General features: G+C 43.4%; 1 protein-coding gene across 1 annotated transcript in view; it reads left to right on the forward strand.

The window, feature by feature from the left end:
* Nucleotides 1-24,996, forward strand: part of CFAP92 (cilia and flagella associated protein 92 (putative)) — a 303,652-nt gene that overhangs the window by 151,003 nt on the left and 127,653 nt on the right. The window contains exon 9 of the mRNA XM_073592393.1: nt 1,806-1,990. Coding sequence (XP_073448494.1) covers nt 1,806-1,990 — 185 coding nt within the window. The remainder of the gene's footprint in view (nt 1-1,805; nt 1,991-24,996) is intronic.

Below are 24,996 nucleotides of genomic sequence, written 5' to 3' on the forward strand. Positions count from 1 at the left end.
TTATGCCTTTGTCTTGCAGGTTTTTTTTTTGTTTGGGGTTTTTTTCAGCGGTTTACAACTGCTTTAAGGCTGCTTTCACACTGGAGCAGGCGGGCGTTGACGGTAAAACGCCGCTATGTTTAGCGGCGTTTTACCATCGTTTTTGCAGAGGTTTTCGGCTGCTAGCGGGGCACTTTTAGCCTCCGATAGTGGCCGAAAAAGGGTTAAAACGACCCGCAAAGCGCCGTTGCAGAGGGTTGGGGTGGTGGGTGGTGACACATACAGAATGGTAATGTACCCAAGTCCCGAGCCTCTCCAGGCCTAATGGTGACCTCTAGAGTTAGCTGAGAGCTGACATCCTTCTGTGCAGAGTGGGTTACGAGGCATGGTGGGTGCAATGGAGGTAGATTAATGGGCGCCAGACACTTCTTGAATGCAAAGAGTTTTATTTGCTCTTAAACAGAACTGTGGGAGAGAGGGTTAGGGCCAGGACACTCTTTAGTAGGTTGCAATGTTAATTGGCAGACTCCGAGACTTCTATAGGTAGACAGCCATGCAGGGAAAGGTACCCAGCCGGGCACCACATCTGCATGTGTAGACATGCTGTCTCCTATGGCAACAGTCTTGAACAGTTTCTAGCAAAGATTGCAATGAACTCTTTTGCTTCCTCCAAAATCTGCTTTTTATATCTTCACACAACTGAGCTCTCAGTCTATCACCTAGACCCACTGATCCACTGCCACTGGATCTCCTGAGCTCTTCCAATCTTCTCACTGAGTGTCTTCCTCAAGCATCACCCCTGCGTCCCTGCTGGGTCCCTAGCTTGGCACTCACATATACTCCTCAAACGTTACCCCTCTGGCCTGCTCGGTCCCTGGCTTGGCACACAAAACTGTTCTGCAAGTGTCACCTCCGCTGGCTGGGTCCCTGGCTTGACACCTGCTGAAGTTTCCCAATTCTTCACCATCCCCGGTTGGTGAGAATACTGCTCTTGTACTTGCTTCAGCTACTCACGGTGCTCCCTGGTAACAAAGTGAATGGTCCCTTAGTGGCGACAGCTTCCCCTCTACCTCCGACTACGACAGGTTCTCCGGCCGGCAGAACCGTCACTTTTGGTTGGACTGCAAGCCACAGTCTCAACCCTGCGCTACTCTCTTGCTTCTGGATAGACCCTCAGACAGCCTAGCAGCCAGATGTCCCCGGGATAGGCCTCGGGCTCTGGCCTAGCAGCCCGGGGCAATACAACACACGTCCACCCAGACAGCCGTCCAGGTGGCACAGAACCCAGATCACATGACTCCACTCAAAATAGTAGGCTCTCACAGCAGGCCAAGGAACCCAAGAAAATCCCTGCCCATTGGCTGAGACACCCCATCTATTCCTACTCTGTCCTTGCTATGCTCTTGTCTTATCTAATGCCACCAGATACCCGGCCATCTAGTGACAGAAGAAAGAAGTGCAGCAATTCCAGAATTAGGGTGGAATCAATTGATCTCCTATCAATTGGCCAAGGCAACTATACCTTGCAGGTAAATTTACTAGCAACCCTGCCTAAACATCAGGATGCTACATCAGACTACTATCTGTTTGTGAGGGGGTGGAGAAGCATCTATTTGGGTGTAAGGGCTGCAGTCTTATCAGTCCAAGGGAGTGTTATTTTTTCAGGCAGTTTTCGTGTGAAAAGCTTATAACCCCCTATTGGCTCAATCTATACCTGGGGAAATAGAAACACTGGTAAATTGCCTTAAAATAATCACAGGAGGAACCAATTGACTAGTGCAGTATAAATAAAAGTGGTTGTGTCTTTTTCATTCTTCTTTTTACAGGAGATCTAGCTGTTACAGGTCGGATACAGGAAAGCTCAGATAAAATATTAGATTGCTATATGACTTTGGGCATAAATTCCCCTTTACTGTCACAACAACAAACACAGGAGCTCAATCCATTGATTATTCGCATTCTTTCAGCCACATCGCTCCCTGCGACGCCAACTCCAATCAGTGTGTTACAGGTAATGTTTATTCTGTGGTAGAATTTAAAAGAGAAGTATGGGTTTTTTTTTCTTGAGATTCATACTTACCTAGGTGGATGCAGAATCAGACCGATGCTGCAGCGGTCCCCCGGCATCTCTGCACTGAGAACTGAGCCACTGAACACCACCGATGGCTCGGTTCTTACTCCTCCCCGAGTGGAGAGCTGCTGACTGTCGGCATCTCTTCTGCTCTGTTCATCCACGCTCACTGAAGCGCTGAGCTGTGGAAGGGCAGGGAGCGGCCGTCTCAGCGTGTTGCTTAGATGCTGAGACTGCCATCAGTCAAGACAGCTGGCGGATCCAGACTTCTGAAGTCGGAATGACGTGCTGCCTCGACTGATCTTGGGGACGTCAGTAGAGAGCGGACTTCAGACCGCTGAAAACGGGTCACAGGAGTGCAAAATGATTAGCACTTCTGTGACCCTTAGGAGAAGCCTGTGTATCTCTAAGGCAATGCAGCTGAAATACTAGACATTAATATAGGTATGATTTCCTGATTGTGAGAAACGTATTGACGATTCCAAATAATCAGATTCAAGCTGCCCATGTAAGAGGGTTGGGCTGTTCAAATGATCTGCTATTTAGCTGTAAATGGTATAATATCCAACAAATTTGGCAGGTTTTTGAAAGTCAAAAAATTGTTACTGTAATGATGTTTATACACCGCATTTTCATGTATATGTTTTTTTTTGTTTATTGCAATGCGTATTTTCCAGTATATTTTATATACATTTTATGATGTTGCATCAGTTTCTGTTCTCATTATTCTTACCTCACTTCATCTATTGTAATAGTTTATATAGTGTACATACACTCAAATACAACTAGAAGGCGCTAAAGGCATCTTTTCAGGCTTGTGTCATCTAGGCAGGCTGCAGAATGTTAACAGAATTTTTCAAACAGGAAAGTGAGTAGTCAGAACAATATATACTAACCATGGAGTAACTACTTAACAATAAAGTGATACCTCTGGTCATCGTCATTTTGGTTCCTTTTTTTATGCACTAATATATTATACAGTCGTCCACCCTATACTAATTCTACCTTTGCCTTATGCTTTTAAATGTTTTTTGTTCTGTGCTTTCTTATTTGTACCTTCTGCTTCTTCAGTGGCTGGGCTTTTAGTCCCATCCTCAAGGTCCACTTTGTGGTTTTGTTACCATGTTTTTTTAAGTAATTGTAATATATTAACCACTCTCCTACTCATTTATGGTGTGCATCACAGTCCAATAACTATGTCTCATCAGTTTGACATCACTCCCCTCAGTCCACTACTTATTGCCCTATTCCCTTTCGTGTCATCTCATCATTTTTCGACACTCGCATCCCTTTTCTGCTGCACCTCTTATAGCTTCCTTTACCACCCTTTGCCTAAAAACCCTTCACTGTTTATTCTTCACCATCCTAAGGCTCCATGCACACTAGCGTTTTTTTAATCTCCTAGAAGATGTTATTAGAATTTTGTTCTGCTCCCAGAAGCTAAATAGTGTGCCCATACACACTACTTTAGGCTATTAGCATTTTTTGAGCTTCAGCGTCTAGGAGCAGAAATAAAATTGTTTTTGTAGAGTTTCTTGGAGCATTTTTCCAGCTTAAAAAAATGCTGAATGTTCCTAACTGCTTCTAAATGCTCCTAGCTGCTTCTAAATGCTGCCAAAATGCTCCCAACAGCTTTTTTGAGCTTTTTTTTTTTTTCTTCATGTACTGCAAAAACGCAAATAAAATGCTAATGCTCCTAAATGTGCCCAAAAGCTTCTAAATGCTTCTAAAAGCTACTGAAATGCTAATAGAAGCTAGCACAAAAATGCTTTTCTTTATCATACATCACGGGACACAGAGCCACAGTAATTACTGTATGGGTTATATGGCACCTTCAGGTGATGGACACTGGCACACCCTAGACAGGAAGTTCAATTCCCCATATAACCCCTCCCCTTACTGGGAGTTCCTCAGTTTTTTAGCCAGTGTCTTAGGTGTTGGTCACAAGTAAAGATGTGCTGTGCTGAGCTCCGCTGGAATATTCCTTACTAGGGGAAGCCATACAACCGGATCCATTCAAAGTGTCTTTTCCAGACCAAATTGAATGGTACCCGGGCCTCGTGCCCGAAGAAACAAGGTTTTACCTGTAACGCTTCTTAGTTTAGAGAGCTGGACCCCAGGATCCAGTATTTGTTTTTTTTAGCTATATTCCTGGCGGGGTGCTTTTTACAGGCCCAAGGCTGTGGATCTCCCGATAAAAAGGGGGCCCCAGTCCCTGAAGGTTTTTTAAATGGAGCCCACCGTGAGAGGTGAAGATTGGGTCTGTTACCACTGAACCCTGCAGCTGGATAAGGTAAGGAAGATTCCTACCGAATTTTTCTAATTCTTGTGGACATTTCTCCTTTAAAGTAAATGTTGTCATGCCTATAGTCACCACCGGGGTCTATCAAGAGCACGTACCTGATTCCATGCTTGTCAGTCTCGCCTCTGTGTCAAGATGCATGCTTCCTCCTGCCCAAGCCCCAGGTAAGACGCAAGGGTAGGGTTTTTTTTTCCTTTTGGGAATGTTTCCCCACCTGGACAGCTTCACCCCAGGAGACAGAGGGAGCATGGCTCAGTTGGCGGTGTGCCGCGCCGTTCCAGCTGCCACCGCCATTTCGGTGGTCCTCCATCTGGCGGCTCTCCTCCACCCCAGCCCTCCTCCATATATGATCCAGCAGATCGCAGCCTGCTCGCGTGGGAAAGCTGTATCTTTGAAAAAGATGAGGGAGGGTGGCGTGGTGGGTGGTCGGAGGAAAGGGGGCGGGGCTTAGTGGCGTTGGCGTGCTTCAGCGCCAACAGCGCGGTCTGTGTAGCTATAAAGTGCACCTTTTTTCAGGTGCATACAGCTAAAGGAGGGACACCGAGCAGACAGGTCGCATGTGAGTGTTGGTTGACACAGGCATTCCCAGGACACATTTACTTTGCATCAGGCTGAGCTTAATAGCAGCGCCAGTTGCTGGAATATTGCTCAGCAGTAGGTGCATTTTCTTGGCTGTACCTCTGCGTTTGTGCTCTGCACCATAACCAGAGGGAATGGCACAAATACCGCAAAAAATGAGGCCACAAAAGGGTCACCCTCAGGCCCTAAGGCCCCCCCCTCTGCAACACCATCCCCCCTGAAAGATCTAGGGAGGCTGGTCAGAGTGAGCCATCAGGGGCTGCAATTGCTTCCGACACTTCAGCCCCTGTCTATGTAACTGAAGAGGTTTTTTCCTCAACTATCAGTGGATTAGAGGAAAGGTTAGCGACTGTAATTGCATCTTCACAGAGTGGAAGAAAGCACATTAGGTCCTCTTCTACCACCCAGGATCCTCAAACAGAGGAACAGCGGGAGGGGGAAAATGAATCCCCCTCAGGTGACCATGGAGAGACTGACTCCTCTTCTGAGGGATCGAGTGGGGAAGGACCTTCTTCAGCTTCACATGCTGAGAAGTTGCTGGTGCATTCTCTTACTGAAATGGTCCACTCCACATTTAAGCTACCCTTAACTGAGTCGGTTGAAGAGCCCACTTCTTGTTTGGGTTCACTAAAGCCTCCTCAAGCCTTGCGTGCCTTTCCTGTACATTCATTGCTGGAAAAGCTTATATATTCTGAGTGGGATCACCCAGATAAGCATTTTTTTCCCCTCCTAAAAAGTTTTCAACACTTTATCCTATGAAGGAAAAATTCATTAAAATGTGGAGTATACCAGCAATTGATGCTGCTATATCCTCTGTGAATAAAAGTTTGACTTGTCCAGTTGACAATGCGCAAATGCTTACGGATCCAACTGAGATTCAGGTTCAACAACAAAGTCGACGACTTTGTGTCAAAAACAAGGGATCCACTCGTATGCGGAACAGATGCGTTGGTGACCCCATGGGATCAGTTCTCACTGATTTGTACATTCCCTCCTATTCTGCTGCTACCTCGACTTCTTCGCAGGATCAAGCGGGCAAAGAAGTCGATAGTTCTTGTGGCCCCAGCGTGGCCCAGAAGATCTTGGTATGCAGAAATAGTAAAGATGGTGGCCCCAGACCTGCTATTGCAGGGACCGGTGTTCCATCCTACTTTACAAACGCTAAATTTAACAGTTTGGCTGTTGAAACCCACATTCTGAAGAATCGTGGACTTTTAAGCTCAGTGATATCTACTTTGATTAATGCAAGGAAGCCACCTTCCAGAGTCATTTATTATAGAGTCTGGAAGGCATATGTTTCCTGGTGTGAATCCAGGAGTTGGCATCCTAGAAAGTATGTCATAGGTAGAATCCTTGCCTTTCTATCAGGGGCCAAGTCTCGGCCTTATTGGTATTGTTTCAACGTCCTCCTGCTTCGCATTCTTTGGTCTGAAGCTTTATACAGGGGGTAGTGCGGCTTAATCCACCGGTTAGAGCACCCCTGAACCCTTGGGACCTGAAGTTAGTTCTATTGGCGTTACAGAAACAGCCTTTTGAGCTGATATGACATATTCCTTTGGTCCTTTTGACAAGGAAGCTAGTTTTTCTGGTAGCCATTTCTTCTGCAAGAAGGGTATCAGAGTTGGTGGCTCTTTCTTGTAAAGAGCCATATTTACTCATTCACAAGGATAGAGTAGTATTGCGTCCTCATCCTAGCTTTCTACCAAAGGTGGTTTCAGGTTTTCACCTAAACCAGGATATTGTTTTACCTTCATTTTTTCCAGAACCCTGTTCTAAGGAAGGGAAGTCACTACATTCTTTGGATGTGGTGAGAGCAGTCAAAATCTATTTGAAGGCGACTACTCAGGTTCGCAAAACAGATGTTTTGTTTGTGTTGCCTGAAGGTCCTAGGAAAAGACAGGCAGCGTCGAAATCCACTATTGCCAAATGGATTTGGCAAGTAATTATTCAAGCTTATGGTTTGAAGAGGAAAGTTCCACCTTTTCAAATCAAAGCGCACTCCACCAGAGCTGTTAGTGCTTTGTGGGCAAATCTGCAAGGCTGCAAATGGATCCATGGCTCAAAATCTGCAAGGCAGCAACTCCATGGCTCAAATCTGCAAGGTCGCAAGTTGGTCTTCAGTCCATACATTCATCGGTTTCTATCAGGTGGATGTAAGAAGGCATGAGGATATCGCCTTTGGCGCAGTGTACAGCAGGCAGCAGTATAGGTCCTCAGGTCTGATTGCACCCTACTTTTGTTTGTGTCCCCTCCCCTCAGGTGGCATTGCTCTGGGACATCCTATACAGTAATTAATGTGGCTCTGTGTCCCGTGATGTACGATAAAGAAAATAGGATTTTTATAACAGCTTACCTGTAAAATCCTTTTCTTGGAGTACATCATGGGACACAGAGGTCCCTCCCCTCTTTAGTTGCAAGTGTATTGCTTTGCTACAAAACTGAGGTACTCCCAGTAAGAAGAGGGGTTATATGGGGAATTGAACTTCCTCTCTAGGGTGTGCCAGTGTCCATCACCTGAAGGTGCCATATAACCCATACAGAAATTACTGTTGCTCTGTGTCCCGTGATGTACTCCAAGAAAAGGATTTTACAGGTAAGCTGTTATAAACTGTTATAAAAATCCTATTTTTCCGCCAGCATTTTTTTCTAGATTTTTTTGAGCTTATGAAAAACGATAGTGCGCATGAAGCCTAAATCAAACATCCGTTACTTAGAAAAAGGCTAAGCAAAAATATAAGTAAAGTCCACATCAGACTCCATATTAAAGGAGTTGTAAAGTCTCAGCGTTTTCCACCTTAATGCATTCTATGCATTAAGGTGAAAAATCTTCTGTGCTGCAGCTGCCCCCTTTTTCTTACCTGAACCTGATTGTTCCAGCAGTGAGAACAAGCCCAGCAGCTCCAGCCGCTGTCTCCGGTCCTCATTGGACAGATTGATAGCAGCAGGAGAGCCATTGGCTCTCACTGCTGTCAATCAAGTCCAGTGACACTGGGGGCAGGGCCGTGTCCTGCTGTCTATGTCAATGGACACAGCAACAGGACTCAGGAACGTGCCCGCCCCCATGGAAAGGGGGTTTCTGTGAGGGCACTCGATGAGGAGGAGAAGCCAGGAGCACCGCTGGACCCCAGAAAAGGAGGATCGGGGCCAAAACCCTTGCACAGAGCAGGTAAGTATGACATGTTTGTTATTTAACCACTTCCCGCACGGCCTATAACAGATTGACGCCCGGGAAGTGGTTCTGTTATCCTGACTGGGCGTCATCGCGAATGCGGCATGTCAGTCTGACATGGCGCATCTCCAATCATGATAAGAAGCCTCTGATAGGGGCTTCTTACCACGTGATCAGCTGTGAGCAATCACAGCTGATCATCGCGAGAACCAGGAAGTGCCGGTAAACAGCATTCCTCGGTTTGCGCTGACAGGGAGAGCCGATCGGCAGCTCTCCCTGTCAGAGCTGGGGTCTGTGCTGATGATCAGCACACTGATTATTAGCACAGCCCCCATCAAATGTACCTATAAGCTGCCAATCGGTGCCCAGTCAATGCCCCATCATAACCCCCTGCCAGTGCCCAATAAAGTGCCCACCACAGTTCAAATCAGTGTCCATCACAGTGCCAATCAGTGCCCAGCATTAACACCTGTCAGTACCTGCCCCTAACAGTGCTGCCCATCAGTGCCATCTATTAGTGTCCATCAATGCCGCCTATCAGTGCCACCGGTCAGTGCCCATCAATGCTGCCTGTCAGTGCCCATCAATGCTGCCTGTCAGTGCCCATCAATGCTGCCTGTCAGTGCCCATCAGTGCCGCCTGTCAGTGCCCATCAGTGCTGCATATCGGTGCCCATCAGTGCTGCATATCAGTGCCCATCAATCTACATATCAGTGCCTCCTCATCAGTGCCACCTTATCAGTGCCAACTCATCAGTGCCCATCGGTGCCGCCTCATCAGTGCCCGTCAGTGAAGGAGAAAACTAAATTTTATAACAGAAACAAAGAAAAACTTATTTTTTTCAAACATGTCGGTCTTTTTTAGTTTGTTTAGCAAAAAATAAAAAACGCAGAGTTGATCAAATACCACCAAAAGAAGCTCTATTTGTGGGAAGAAAATGATAAAAATTTAGTTTGGGAACAGTGTTGCATGACCGCGCAATTGTCATTCAAATTGCGACAGCACTGAAAGCTCAAAATTGTCCTGGGCAGGAAGGGGCGAAAGTACCTGGTATTGAAGTGGTTTTAAAAAAATTAAAAAACTAAACCTTTACAATAACTTTAGGAGCTTCAGGATTTTGCTAGCTAGGAAGGCTTTATATATATTTCTAAAACTGAATTTAAAAACAGATTTTCACCCTTAGTATCTGGAAATACAAAAAGTAATTCTGTGATCGATTTGTGACTTGGATTGCATGTGTTTGTGGATGAAAATTGACCATGGCTTCCCATGGGCACAGCTTGCCTCTCATTTATACTTTTAAATGTATTTTTCTTCTGATGAATATAAATAGGATAATGCCCTTTAGAGCTAGTATTTGTTTGTTACATTAAACAAAGATTGTATCCTTCCACAGAACAGAAGCAGTAAAGGTTATACAGTAAATGTTTCTGTGAAAGAATTTGTAACTCTTTATTTTTAATTTTACAAAACAATGCTCGTGTCTCAGGAGCATTTGAAAGGAAACTGGACCCACCTATTCCTTCTTTCTTTTTACTTGGGCTTGGTAAAAAATAAAAGGAAAAATCTAAACAGAGTAATATAACAAAATAGATAGAACCTTGAGGCTCAAAGCCTGGGCAGCTTAAACCCCCCAGTGAAAGATGCCTTGTGCCCCGTACACACGGTCTGAATTTCCGACAGAAAAGTCCGATGGGAGCTTCTCATTGTATATATTCCGACCATGTGTATGCGCCATCGGACTTTTTACGTCGAAAATTCAGATAGAGAACATGTTCTATATTTTTCCGATGGAACAAATTCATATCGGGAAAACCGCTCGTCTGTATGCTGTTCCGATGTACCAAAAATGATGCATGCTCTGAAGCAAGTACAAGACGTTGTATGTGTTGTCCCATCGTACGTGTTGTACGTTATTGCGTTCTTGACGGTCAGAATTTGATGTGACCAGTATAGGGAGGGAGGGATGACGTGAGACGGCATCTATGGAGAGGAAGGAGCCTGGGTGTGTAAGCCGGCCGAAGAGTGCGCTGGCTATGAGAGGGGGAAGCGAGAAGCCCGGGCCGCGATCTCATCTCGCTGGACGCTTGTGAGACAGCAGAAGCGCTGGAACGTCTACGGGGCCAGCAGTGTACAGCTTGTGTGGCGGGACATTCAGCGCGGGTCTGGCGTCCGTCACTCCCCCCCCGGGATTCTCATATACGGCGGCTCCATCTCGGATAGCGGAGGCTGAGCTAGCAAGACAGGACGAACAGCCCCCTGGCGCTACGGAGGGAGAAAATTCCTCAGCCCCAACCGAATGGTCTCTCGTAAGTACAGGTACAGCTTTGTAGCTCAATACTCCTGGAGAGAGAAGGTAAGAGTGGAACACCCCACAGTCTGAAGAGCATGACATGTCTATGTATCTATGAAGTGTTTCTGCTGTAAGTCGCACTCCCTTTCTGATGATGGGGCTCCACTGAAAATAATTTGGAGAATATTGCATAACTGAAGGGGGCTGAGGGGTGGACTGTTTGAATACCTTGTAGCTGGGCTGGCGGAACTGCTTAAAAATTTTTTTTCTACTCTGGATTGCTGTGAACTTTCGTTTGCATTGATTATTTTGGTGCAACCCTTTGTCAGTAACACCATGCTTAGTATCCCTGTAGGGAGAAGTTGAAGTGTTCCATAGACCGGCAAGGATGCAAAGGTAGACCCAGAACAGGAACCTGGCGCAGAGGAACGAGGACATACGCATAAAGAAATAAGAGTCTATAAACGGGTATTTATAAAAGGAGGCAGGAGGAAGACTGATAGGGCGTACACACGGTCGGACTTTGTTCGGACATTCCGACAACAAAATCCTAGGATTTTTTCCGACGGATGTTGGCTCAAACTTGTCTTGCATACACACGGTCACACAAAGTTGTCGGAAAATCCGATCGTTCTAAAAGCAGTGACGTAAAACACGTACGTCGGGACTATAAACGGGGCAGTGGCCAATAGCTTTCATCTCTTTATTTATTCTGAGCATGCGTGCCACTTTGTCCATCGGATTTGTGTACACACGATCGGAATTTCCGACAACGGATTTTGTTGTCGGAAAATTTTATCTCCTGCTCTCCAACTTTGTGTGTCAGAAAATCCGAGGGAAAATGTCCGATGGAGCCCACACACGGTCGGAATTTCCGACAACACGCTCCGATCGGACATTTTCCATCGGAAAATCCGACCGTGTGTACGGGGCATAAGGCTACTTATACTGCAGGAGGGGGTTTGTTGATACATCATGAGTAAATCCTTGTCTAAAGCCGCTGGGGGGGGCACCCAAAACCCCAAGAGATAACAATTCAGGAAGTACAATTAAGCAGTACCTGGCCCAGGGGCTTAGCCCAAATAATAGCAATTCAGCTCCCCCAAAGTAAGGTAAAGCGGATAAGAAGAAGGGATCCGAGGAAAGGAAAGATGGGACCCCAAACCGGTCTAAAGAGTATTTAGCAAACTAAATCGAATTAGAAACAACCAGATTAGAAGAACAAAGGACTGAGGCTCAATTCCCTACAAAAGGAGATATTTTGGCAATGTTCACTAGATTGGAAAACTCCATTAAAACTGAGATTAACCTGTTGAGTTCTGACCTGGGCCACTTGTTGGCTAGATTAGAAACGGTAGAAGATACTTTGGACAGGCAAGCCCGGGAGAGCTGTATGCTCAAGGATCAAGTTAAAAATTTACAACATAATCAGTCCAAATTCCTCTATAGGTTAGAGGACCAAGAGAACAGAAGACAGAACTTAGAAATTCGCTCGGTCCCGGAAAAAAGGGGGGGAAGATTTGAGGAAGACAATAGGAGAAATATTTTCCCCATTCCTAGGTGTGCGTGTGGAGGACTTTCCGACCATCGAACGGGTACACCGGGTTGGGAGGTTCGATGCTAACAGGCCCAACAGAACGCGGGACATTATAGCAAGAATTAGATTTTTTGAAGATAAAGCCAAGATATGGGCAAATCTAAGAGGGAAAACTCCTCTGCATTATGAAGGTGTTGAAATCCAGGTCTTTTCAGACTTGGCTCTGGAGACACTGACTAGAAGACGTATGCTAAAGCCCCTTTTAGATCAGATGAGAACACAGAATATAAAGTATAACTGGGGTTTCTTGGCCTGCCTTATTGGATCAAAAGATGGAAGATCAGCCAGGTTAAGATTTCCTGATGAACTGGGGGATTTTTGTAAAAAACTGGAAATACAGGAACCACAGCTGCCAGAATGGTTTAAGGAGTGGGAGGAGGGGAGTGTTGTGGGACCTGGTTAGAATCACAGCATGTTAATAAAGTGACGGGGGGGGGAGGGGCGGGATAGGGGAGTTTGAAGAAGAAAGGCTAAACACTTATGATAGTGGCACACGGAGGGCGGCCGGCCAACCTCTTTAACCTCCCCAGTAAACCTACTTTGTAGGGGATGGGGAGGAGGAGGGGGCACACCAAGAGCTCCACCTCTGGAGTTGGAGATCTCTTGAGGAGCATGAGACAATGTGCTCTTCAGGGGTCTAAGGGCCCGATAGGGGCGGTGGGGGGGGAGAGGAGGGGGGATGGGGGGGTGGGAGGGGGGGTTCCTCTGCTAAACTGTCCGTAAAAACAGTTACAATTTGTTATAGACCAACAAACCAAGCCTTGATAGGAAGTTTGGATTATAGAGATGACAACAATTCATTTCTTGACCTACAACATTAGGGGACTGAACATTCCAAGCAAGAAACATATGATATTGAGGGAGCTCAAAAGGTACGGGGCGGAAGTGGTATTCCTTCAAGAGACACATATCTCCCATGAATCAAACGTTAAATTGTCATTTAGGGACTTTCCGTTGTGGTTCTATGGAGATACTGTTACTAAAAGAGCAAGGTGAGTAGCAATCGGGTTCGCAAATGGAACTCGCTTTGCATTGGAAGATAGGTTAACTGACCCGGAGGGTAGATTCTTGTTCTTAAAAGGCAAACTAGGTGACGAGGAATTTACACTGGTAAACGTTTATGCCCCCAATAACAGTGCTGCCCATCAGTGCCATCAACCTGATTAAATATTTTAAAAATATATTGGCTAAGCTGAGGGATTTCAGGAGAGGTCACACGATTATGATGGGAGATTTGAATTTTTGTATGGCACCAGGTCTAGACAGTGGGACCCGGGCGCGGGAGACTACTCACGTTCAATTGAAAGAAGTTAAACAAAAACTGCATGCCAGCCAACTGGTTGACATTTGGAGGATTCAACACCCCAAAACACAAGATTTTACGTTTTACTCTCCCGTACACGGGTCCTACTCTAGGCTAGACTACATTTTTGTAGAACACAGGGATATTGATAGGGTGATGGAGTCTAATATTGAAATCTCTACACTGTCAGACCATTCCCCGGTGAAGATGAAAATGTTAGCATCAGGGAGACTAGGCCATCGGGTCGGATGGCGCCTAAATGAAGAGCTAATCCGAGACGAGGAAGGCTCAGCAATAGTTGCAAGGGAGCTTGAAAACTATTTCTCGTCAAACGATACAGGAGAAGTAACGGGGTCTACCTTGTGGGAGGCCCATAAGGCCTACATCAGGGGGATCCTGATCGAGTTAGGGTCACGTAAAAAAAAGGAGAGAACCGAGAAAACACGCATACTTATGGAGGAATTAGGCAAAGCTGAACAAGAACACAAAAAACATCCAGCCCGTCATCAAGATCTATACCAAAAGGTAATAAATAAAAGAACAGAGTTAACGGCTTTATTAGAACATGAAACTAAGATGGCCCTGAGTAGGACTGCAAGGGACAGTTACAAGTGGGGAAATAAAACCAGTAAACATTTGGCTAAAATGTTACAAAAGAAAAAAGCTATTAATTTTATTAGAGAATTATTAGAGAAAATCCAAACTAAAGATGGTAGCATGGTCTATTCTCCCAAAGGAATTGCAGATATATTTAGAACTTACTATCAAGAACTATACGCAGTACAGCAGCAGGAAGCTAGACCTGGTGAAAAAAACAGAAAAATAACCAATTTTCTTAGGAAGGCAGGACTCCCGAAAATAGCCAAAGAGGCCGGGGAAGCAATGGAGGCCCCAGTCTCTGAGGAAGAAATAGCGAAGGCCCTGTCCGAATCGGCACCGGGGAATAGCCCTGGGCCAGATGGATTTACAATATCTTATTATAAAAATTTAAAATAATCCTGGTCCCAAAGCTTTGCCGATACATGAATGGCCTGGGGGTAGAGCATAATTTAAGTAAAGATGCACTGGCAGCGGCTATTACCGTCATTTTAAAAGAAGGAAAGGAGGGGTCGTTGTGCTCTAGCTACAGGCCAATTTCATTACTCAATGTTGGTATAAAGCTTTTTACTAATGTATTGGCGGGGCGGTTGAAAGGAGTAATGAATAAATTAGTTAACCCGGACCAGGTCGGTTTTACCCCTAAAAGGGAAGAAAGGGACAACGGGGTAAAAACTATACTTTTGCTCCAAAAGATAAAAGAGAGGGGACCCCCAGGACTGCTACTGTCGATTGACGCCGAAAAGGCTTTCGACAGGGTAGACTGGGGGTTCATGATCCAGACCTTAGAGACTATGGGCTTCGGCCCAAGAATGATTAGTTGGGTTAAGTCATTGTACCATCATCCAACTGCATCCATAAAAGTAAATGGTCTAGCGTCTCTTCCCTTCGAGATGAAAAATGGGACGAGGCAGGGGTGTCCCCTATCCCCAATGCTATTCGTCCTCTCCTTGGAACCACTTCTGGCCACGATACATAATGACCCCAGCATGTCTGGTTTCAGGCTTGGAAAGGAAGAATACAAACTCTCGGCTTTTGCAGATGATATACTGTTCTATGTCACAAATCCCCGGAAGACAATGCACAATTTAACAAATACCTTAAAACATTATGGGGAAATCTCCAACTTTAAAATAAATCTTGCAAAATCCGAGATATTAAATATTAACTTAAGCCATACAGAAGAAAGAATATTAAAAAACGAGTTTAAATTTGCCTGGACCAAAGAATTTAAATATTTGGGGATTAAATTAGTAAATACACGGGAGAAGATGTACAAAATAGTCTCCCCCAACAATACTTGAGAAAATTAAAGATGTTGCTAATGAGTTTAATCTGGAAACATAAAAAAACGAGAGTCTCCTTTCAAATGTTGAAACAGGAGAAAAGGAAGGGAGGACTAGCGGTCCCTGACACCTCAATCTATTACAAAGCTGTTGTGCTGTCCAGAGTGGTAGAATGGGGCAAGGAGGAAAATGAGAAAAAAACGGGTCAGTATAGAGAAAACACTAAGTAAAGCACAATTGGGTAGTAGAATTTGGAATCCTCCACAATATAAAAGATTAGATGAAAACACTGACACTTTGACACATAATGTTTTCAAAATTTGGGATGGGAAATATAAACGGCTTAATGGCAAATACAACTCACCTTTAATCACATTGTTAGATAATGATTATTTCCCACCAGGAATGAAAAATATAGGAAGGGTTTGGTTAAAAAAGGGTGTCACACAATTAAGGGATATAATAAAAAAAGGAAAAATGATTCCTACACAGGAATTGATGCACAATAACCTTGCACAGGGGATGGTTAAATGGCGATCTCTCCAGTTGAACCACTTCATTAAAAACTTGCCTCAACCCATTAGATCCGGAGAAGACCTTTCCATTCTTGAAAGATTGTTCGTGGATCTGAGAAATACTATAGTAGTGGAAGATCCTTGGGTGGTGCTGTTCCATGGTGGGGTGGGTGACATAGAGCAGTATAAAAGGTCCCTGACCCCTCATCTCTTAAACGCCGCTAAGAGACTCATACCTAAGAACTGGCTAAAGAAGGAAATTCCATTTATCTGGGAATGGATAGACATGGTAGAGGAAACATATATAATGGAATGTTGGGGTAGCACTATAGACGAGGAGAATAACAGAACCATGACAAAATGGGAGGGATGGACAGCTTTCAAAAAGACATGGAGTTATGCCCAGGAATTGAGATTGTAAGATCTAGGGTGCTCCTCAGATGAATGATGTAGGTCCTAACTTTGTGACAGGGAAGAGAGCAGAGGAGGAAAGGATTTTCTAGGGGGTAGGGTTAAGGGAGGAGTTAGTAAAATAAATGTTGGTAAAGTTTGTCATTTTTTTTTTTAAATTTCTACGATGATGAGACAATGATAGGGATGGGAAAGACGAATGGTAAGGCTGAGTCAAGTCCCTTGATGCCGTCTGCTGAAGTGGCAAAAAAAAAAAAGAATTTGGTGTGACTGTGTGTATGCAAGACAGCTTGAGCGGAGTTCCATCGGAATTCTGTTGGAAAAACCTTCAGAGTTTATTCCGACGGCAAAACCGGTCGTTTGTACAGGGCATCACACCTATACCCTTTCAGGGAGGAAAATTCAACCTAAAATCCTTAAACAATTACCTCTACGTTCCAAAGTTTCTCATAGAATCCGCAAAGTTGGTTATTGCTTCTCTGAGACAAGGGAGATACTTACCATCAGTAGACATCCAAGATGTTTCTATACTTGTCTTGAAAAAGTAGTCATACCCCTTGACATTTTCCAAATTTTTTCATGTTAGAACCAAAAACATAAATGTATTTTATTGGGATTTTATGTGATAGACCAACACAAAGTGGCACATAATTGTTAAGTATAATGAAAAGAATGAATGGTTTTCAAAATTCTTTACAAATAAATATGTGAAAACTGTGGCCTGCATTTGTATTCAACCTTCCTGAGTCAATACTTTGTAGAACCACCTTTCACTGCAATTACAGCTGCAAGTCTTTTTGGGTATATCTCTACCATCTTTTCACATCTAGAGAGTGAAATTTTTGTACATTCTTCTTTGCAAAATAGCTCAAGCTCTGTCGGATTGGATGAAGAGCTTCTGTGAACAGCAATTTTCAAGGCTTGCCACAGATTCTCAATTGGATTTAGGTCTGGACTTTGACTGAGCCATTCTAACACATGGATATGCTTTGGTCTAAACCATTCCATTGTAACTTTGGCAGTATGTTTAGGGTTGTTGTCCTGCTGGAAGATGAACCTCTGCCCCAGTCTCAATTTTTTGCAGACTCTAAGGCCCCATACACACTCTTAGATTTTCTGCAGATTTTTGTCTTCACATTTACCAAAACCATGTAGTGCAAGGGCCTGCCTGATTGCATACAAATTGAAACTCTTATGCCACGTACACACGATCGGAAATTCGGCCAGTTTAAGACCGATGAGAGCTTTTGGTTGGAAAATGCGACCGTTTGTATGCTCCATCGGACTTTTGCTGGTGGAATTCCCACCAGCAAAAGATTTCAGAGCAGGTTCTCAATTTTTCTGTCGGAAAAAGTCCCTATCTGAAAACGCGTTTGTGTATATGCAATTCCGACGTGCAAAAACTCACGCATGCTTAGATTCAAGTATGAGTCGGAAGCGCTCGGTCTGGTAAAACTGCTGTTCGTAACGGAGATAGCATATTCGTCATGCTGAAATTTTTTCAATAGTTTAATGCAGCGCATTCTCTTTTTTTTTATATAGCTAGAAGAATGAAGTTATTTTGCTGCTCATATTCACACAAAGTTTTCACAAACTTCTTTCTTTATTATTTCTCGTGATCTCATGAATAATCTTTTTTTGTTTTTAAAGCTAGATCTCCATAATAATGTTTGGAATTATTTTTTATTGACATTTTATTTTTTTTTAATCAAGAACTCCTTTTTTTTTTTTTGGAATATTTTGAAATTATTTTCTAGTCATCTCAATAATATATATATATTTTGTTTGTGTGTGTCAAGTTTACACAACAACATTATTATCTTGTATTTTTACAGCTCAAAGAGGTTGGTGTCCCTTGTTAATTTGACATTGTATTTTTGAAATGTATCTGCCTACTCACAAACTGTCTTATTTTAAGAAAAACATATAGGCAAGTATTTTCAGAAAAAAAAATCTCCATTTATTCTGGCTGATAACAAAATAAAGAGGAAGGCAACTCTGCAGAAACTGCTGGAATTTGTGAAGCCTTTCTACCCCAGGGCACACATCAAGAATTTTGAAAATAAAATTGGTAGCTTGAGAAGTCCATATAATGGGGAGCACAATCTGGTCCTGGACTCCCTGAGATCATGAAAAGCAGCAGATGACATATATGTCCCCAAGCTGTGGTACTACAACATAGACCAGGCTGAACCCAGACCATCACTTTCTTGTCTTCCCTGCAGCCTTCCCTCCACGCTTCCCTGTAGCCTTCCCTGCAGCCTTCCTTGTAGGCTGTTTCTCTGGAGGTGGACTTGTGGCAGGAGGATGGGTGAGCACACGTAAGTGCATGTTATCACTTATTTTGGCCACTCAACCCCTTCTGAATGGCCTCAAAAATAAATTTCTCACACCTGATGCGTTGGCCCTCCTCCACTTGCTGGAATGGATGTTAATAAATAGAAAAGACTATAATTCTGACCCCAGCATTTTTCATTCCTGTCACACTCATTTTGGCCCCTACTGTCTATTGATATGTCAAACACTTTTTGTTAAATCATTAATTTGTTAGCAATAATAACATCTAGTTATCAACAATCATTTTTGGACAATAAATATTTTAAAAAATACTATACCTGGCTCCAGCTGGGCTCCTCAACTTCTTCCAGGATGGAAGGCCCAGGTTGGTCCTCGGAAGCCTCAGCTGGGGTTGAGGGAAGGGTTGAGGGAAGGGTAGATGGAAGTGTAGAAAGTTATTCCCTGGCTTCCATCTGGTCTTCCGGAAACCGCATCCTGTTGTAGTACCACAGACTGGGTACATACACATCCTCTGCTGCAGCTTCTGATCTCATGGAAGCCTGGACCTTATTAAGCTCCTTCCTATATGTGCTTCTCAAGCTATCAATTTTCTTCTCCACAAACTGGATGTCTGCGTCGGGGACCTGCATCTTCACAAATTGCAGCAGTTTCTCCAGCGATGCCTTCCTAGCTGGTTTATTGCAATATAATGGGTTTTTAACCTCCCACAAATTTCCCATATCCCTGTATCTGTCTATGAACTGGCCCATGAATTCAGGGTCTTTGAATTGTTTCATATTTGCTGAAAGACAAAACACAAGACCAAAACACTAATATCAGGCTAAACTCTCCTAATCTTATCCCAATATAGGCCTCAATCAAGAATGAGTATAGGCCACTTATGTCCCAAGTTAAAATGTTACCTTCGTTATAACGTTCGGCACTTCCTCCACTCACGGATCGTACGTGCGACACACACACGTTAGCTTTATATACACTACGCATGCGTAAAATTCCGCCCGCGTCGCCTGCTCCTGACGTTCTTTCTAGAATATTCCCCGCTCCTTCTCTTTCGGCACAGTGGGAGACAACATGGCGGAGACACAGCAGGTGCATAATAGCAGTAACGAGGAGGAGGAAAGCCCGGAGCAAGAAACGTTTCGTTCCCAGAGGAGAAGATTTAAGGCCTCCAATATGTCCTTTGGTGAGATGGTGGAGATGCTGGACATATTGAAGAGGGCCGACTATGATGGGAAATATGGACCGTACCTAAACCCAAATGTGAGAAAGGCCAAGATCATGACTAAAGTTGTGAAGAGTCTGAATTTTGGGGTACGACGATCCAAGGAGCAGTTGAGGAAACGCTGGTCAGACCTGAAATTGAGGGAGCAGGATCAATACAGAAGGATCAAGAAAGTGCTTCTAAAAAGTAAGTAGTTGTCGTGTGTTCCTATTATTATTGTTACTTGCATGCTGCTCCATGTGCTTTTCTTTACTGTTGTACTGTTTAAAATGGCTACTTTCATGTTCATGGGTACAGTAATCGGTTGTAAGAAACATTGTTCATTTGCCAACTAAATACGATGTTTTGGGCAGATACAGGGTTAACTACATTTGCTCATGCTAATTTGTATTAAAAGAAGTTTAGGACATTGTTGTCTAGATGTGTTTGTAACTAGAAGGAATTGCAAACTTGATTCAGTGTAATGTAAGGAGAGGACACTCAGCAGCTGTTTACACATCTGGACTCAGGAACACTAGTGTGGGACACAAGAACAAACTTTTTAAGGTGTCCCACACATGTACTCCAGTGGATACTTGGGATGTCTACATGTATGAAACTTGTCCAAAAAAGGAAAATATTCAAGCTTGGTTAAGGGAATTAATCATGTCTTCAACTTGGAACTCTGCCCAAACAGACAATTGTACCCCACTTCCAAGCAATATTTCACATTCATATTTCTGGCCACAAATATCTGTGTGCTAAGTATACCTTTTGTTTCATTCTCATAGGGGAGAAAAGACTCCACACCCCCACCTCCGAAAGAAGGGGAACAGTGGACACCACAATCTGAGGATGTGGAGGAAGGAGAGGTGGAAGAAATGACTGAATTTGTCACCACATCAGGTCAGTGTCTGACACAATAGATTCAGGTAATAGATGTATGCCTGCATATTTATAATACATGGTGTGTATTTTTATTTTAGGTGATGTGCAGGTTGTGGAAGAACAATCTACTCATTTCAACAGTGACAGTGCACAATGGCTTATCCAGGACATAATGTAGTGTAGTTGGGATTTAGACCTTATCAACGAAAAAACCAAGGAGATTGAACAAAGACTGAAGAACATGATTGATGTACTAGGGAGAATCTAAATCCAAAAAAGATTACACTTTTTTTTTTTTGAAAAATTTCTCTAAAGTTTTAATACAGTTTTTAAAAGCCAAATTTGGAAGATGCACACAGTATGTCAACATGTGCTATCTGCCATCAGGGGATTTCTTTTTTTTTTTCAAATATAATTTTTATTGAAAAGAAAAAAAGAAAAAAAAAAAAAAACCAAAAACAAATAAGGAAAAAACATATCATAATCGATATAATACATCCGTGGTCTTTCTTATAACGTTCTAACAAGTATAATCATCATATACACTTCCCATTAACCACTTCCCGACCGCCGCACGACTATGTACGTCCTAATTTTGAACGGGGATATCGTTGTTATGGCAGCAGTTAGCTGCCATAACCCCGGTATCCCCGTTTTCGTGCGGCGGCCGGCTTTCAGATAAAAGTGGTCCCTGTGGCGGATTCGCCGCGAGATCACTTTTATCGGTGGCGGGAGAGGGCCCCCCCCCCCTCCCGCCGCGATCCGGTGCCCTCCGCCGCTTACCGGAGCCGTCGGTAGCGGCGGAGGCGATCGCGTCCTGCTCAGTGGTTTGTCTGGAGACGAGTGAGGCCAAGATGGCGCTCACTCGTTTCCATGACACTGCTGGGCGGAAGCGACGTCAAAACGTCACTTCCGTCCACGCCTCTTAAAGGCATATTTTTTCAAATGTCATTTTTCTAAATGACTTTTTTTTTTTTATTGCATTTTAGTGTAAATATGAGATCTGAGGTCTTTTTGACCCCAGATCTCATATTTAAGAGGTCCTGCCATGCTTTTTTCTATTACAAGGGATGTTTACATTCCTTGTAATAGGAATAAAAGTGACACAATTTTTTTTTTTTTTTAAACAGTGTAAAAATAAATAAAATATTGTAAAATAAATAATAAAAATAAAAAAAAAAATTTTTAAAACCCCCCTGTCCCGACGAGCTCGCGCGCAGAAGCGAACGCATACGCGAGTAGCGCCCGCATATGAAAACGGTGGTCAAACCACACATGTGAGGTATCGCCGCGACCGGTAGAGCGAGAGCAATAATTCTAGCCCTAGACCTCCTCTGTAGCGCAAAATATGCAACCTGTAGAATTTTTTAAACGTCGCCTATGGAGATTTTTGAGGGTAAAAGTTTGATGCCATTCCACGAGCGGGCGCAATTTTCAAGCATGACATGTTGGGTATCAATTTACTTGGCGTAACATTATATTTCACAATATAAAAAAAAAATTGGGATAACTTTACTGTTGTTTTATTTTTTGATTCAAAAAAGTGAATTTTTTCCAAAAAAAGTGCGCTTATAAGACCGCTGCGCAAATACGGTGCAAAAAAAAGTATTGCAATGACCGCCATTGTATTCTCTAGGGTGTTAGAAGAAAAACCATATATAATGTTTGGGGGTTCTAAGTAATTTTCTAGCAGAAAAACCTGTTTTAAACATGTAAACACCTAAAATCCAAAACGAGGCTGGTCCTTAAGTGGTTAAATACTCCATTCTATCTGCAGAGAAACTGGCCTATGATGTCACTTATATGTCCGTCTCTGTAGTTGCTTACCCCTGCATAATTCTAGCATAACTGATGTGAATGGAAAGTTGTCTGTTACTGAAATATTAGACCACTGATTGCAAAGAAAAAAAAAAAAAATATATATATATATAAAACATATAGACAGAGTAGAAGGGATAAGAGAGGGAAGAGGGGAGGGGTGGGGGGGTTTCAAATTGACGCGAGCGCGATGGATAAGGCCATGGTCTTACTCCGCAGCCACCACCCAATCAAGGTATTCTCAAGAATTTAATAAAGTTTGTCCTTCATCTGAGAAAATGTATATGTTCCAAGATAACCAGTTTCTGGAGTGTTTGTCTTGTTTGTGTTGGGCAGTCAGTATTAGGTCTTCCATCTTTTTTTTCTTCAACTCTGCGTAGCCACATCCCCGCCGTGGGGGGTGCACTCTGCTTCCACATGGCTGGAATACAGGGCTTCGCGGCATTGAGCAGATGTCTGACCACTGACTTCTTATATGATTTAATTGGGGCTGAGGTGGCATGTAACAGAAAAACGGCGGGATCCCTCTGCGTTATGTGATTCGTGAATTTCTTAACAATTGTCTCTACTGTTGCCCAAAAATGCTGTAGCAGTGAGCAAGTCCAAAAAATATGTAGGAGTGTCCCTTTATCGGAACCGCACCTCCAACATCTATCAGGAGTGTTAGGGAAGAATTTGTGTAGTAATTGAGGTGTGTAATACCACCTAGTCAAAATTTTGTAATTTGTCTCCTGAATTTTTGTACAGATGGATGATTTCAGTGTAAGTTGAAGTATGTTTTGTGTTTGTGCTGCTGTAAAATTACATTGTAGATCTCGTTCCCATTTTCGTAAAAACAGCAAGTCTGGTTGTTCAGTTGGCGTGTTGAGTAGGGAATATGTCTTGGAGAGCACCTGAGGCAGAGTGCCCTCCCCTCTACAGTATTCTTCTAGTGTCGTCATGTCGCGTTTATATCGTGTAGGTTCTGGTATTGAGTATAGAAAATGGTGTAACCGAATCGCTTTCCAGAATGACAATTGAAAACCCCCAGTTTCATTCGTCAGGGACTAAATAGAGGTCCAGTGGTCGTCTTCTACATAATGTATTGCACAGTCTTTACCTGACTCCCAGAGCGTCTCATAGTTTGAGTATTCTAGTCCTGGTTCGAACGCCGGATTCCCCAAAATGGGAAATATAGGGGATTGTTTGGAGGTCAATGAAGTGTTTTTGAGTATATTTAAGCCCACTGACAGTGTGGCACCAATGATCGGGTGTGAAATCATGTCCCTAGGTAGTCTATCGTAGCACCAGATAGCCCCTTTCAAGGGTACTTTAACCTGATAGTTCTCTACTTGGACCCATAGTTTAGTTTTGACATGTCTGTTCCAGTCAATGATCCTACCTAGGTGTACAGCTTGATAATAATGTTTTGCGTCAGGGAGGGCGAGACCCCCACAGTGTTTCGGCAGAGTCATATAGCGTCTTTTTAGTCTAGGTTTAGAATGTGACCACACAAATTTTATAAATAGGGAGTGTATTTGTTTAAAGTAGTTAGTGGGTATTCTTATTGGTAAGGCTTGAAATAGGTATAGAAATTTTGGGAGAATACACATCTTAACTAAGTTGCATCTTCCAAACCATGAGTGTAAACCTTTGCCCCACTCTTCGAGTAGCTCTTTAACTTTGCTTAGGATTGGAGGGAAGTTCAGTTCAAACGTGCGTTTCAGATCCCTAGGTATATTAGTGCCCAGATATTTGAAGTGACTATCCGACCATTTGAAATTAAATTTGGTCTTCAGAGGGGAAAGTTGTTCCATCGGCATATTGATTCCCATTGCTGTTGACTTGTCAAAATTAATCTTTAGTTTAGACATGTTCCCATATTTCTGGAATTCTTTAATTAAATTTGGGAGGGAGATAATCGGGTTGGTTAAGGAAAATAGAAGATCATCCGCGTATGCAGAGACCTTGTATTGCCTGTGACCTATATCAATCCCAGAGATATCTGGGTTTCCGCGTATTGTGTTCAGAAAGGGTTCGAGTACCAGGGCAAAAAGAAGGGGTGATAGTGGGCATCCTTGTCTGGTACCATTAGAAATATTAAAGGGATCAGAAAGGATTCCATTGGCTTTGACCCTAGCTGTTGGTATAGAGTAAACATTAGAGATCCATTGTAGCATATGGCTACCCAGTCCGATATGTTTGAGGACTGCTGTCATAAATTCCCAGCTCACCCGATCAAATGCTTTCTCAGCATCTGTGCTGAGAAAGGTACATGGCGCTTTAGACATATTATCTCTGTGGATCAAATTAAGGACTTTTGTGGTGTTGTCCCTAGCTTCGCGCGTAGGGACAAAACCTACCTGGTCTAGATGTATCAGATCAGTCATATGTTGGGATAATCTATTTGCTAAGACTTTGGTGAGGAGCTTGAGATCTATATTTAAAAGAGATATAGGCCTGTAGCTACCACAGGCAGCAGGATCTTTCCCTTCTTTAGGTATAAGGGAGATATGAGCGCTTAAGGTGTCTCTCTGCAAGTGGCCCCCTTCCGTAAGATTGTTAAAAAGTTTCAACATATGTGGGCCTAAAATCGGCAGTAGTGTCTGGTAGTACTGCAGAGTCAGACCGTCCGGACCCGGAGCTTTACCTGGTTTCATGTTTTTAAGTGCGCATTGTAGTTCTATCATTGTGATGGGTTCTTCTAGGG

Source organism: Aquarana catesbeiana, linkage group LG07 (assembly GCF_042186555.1).
Source record: "Aquarana catesbeiana isolate 2022-GZ linkage group LG07, ASM4218655v1, whole genome shotgun sequence".
NCBI lineage: Eukaryota > Metazoa > Chordata > Amphibia > Anura > Ranidae > Aquarana > Aquarana catesbeiana.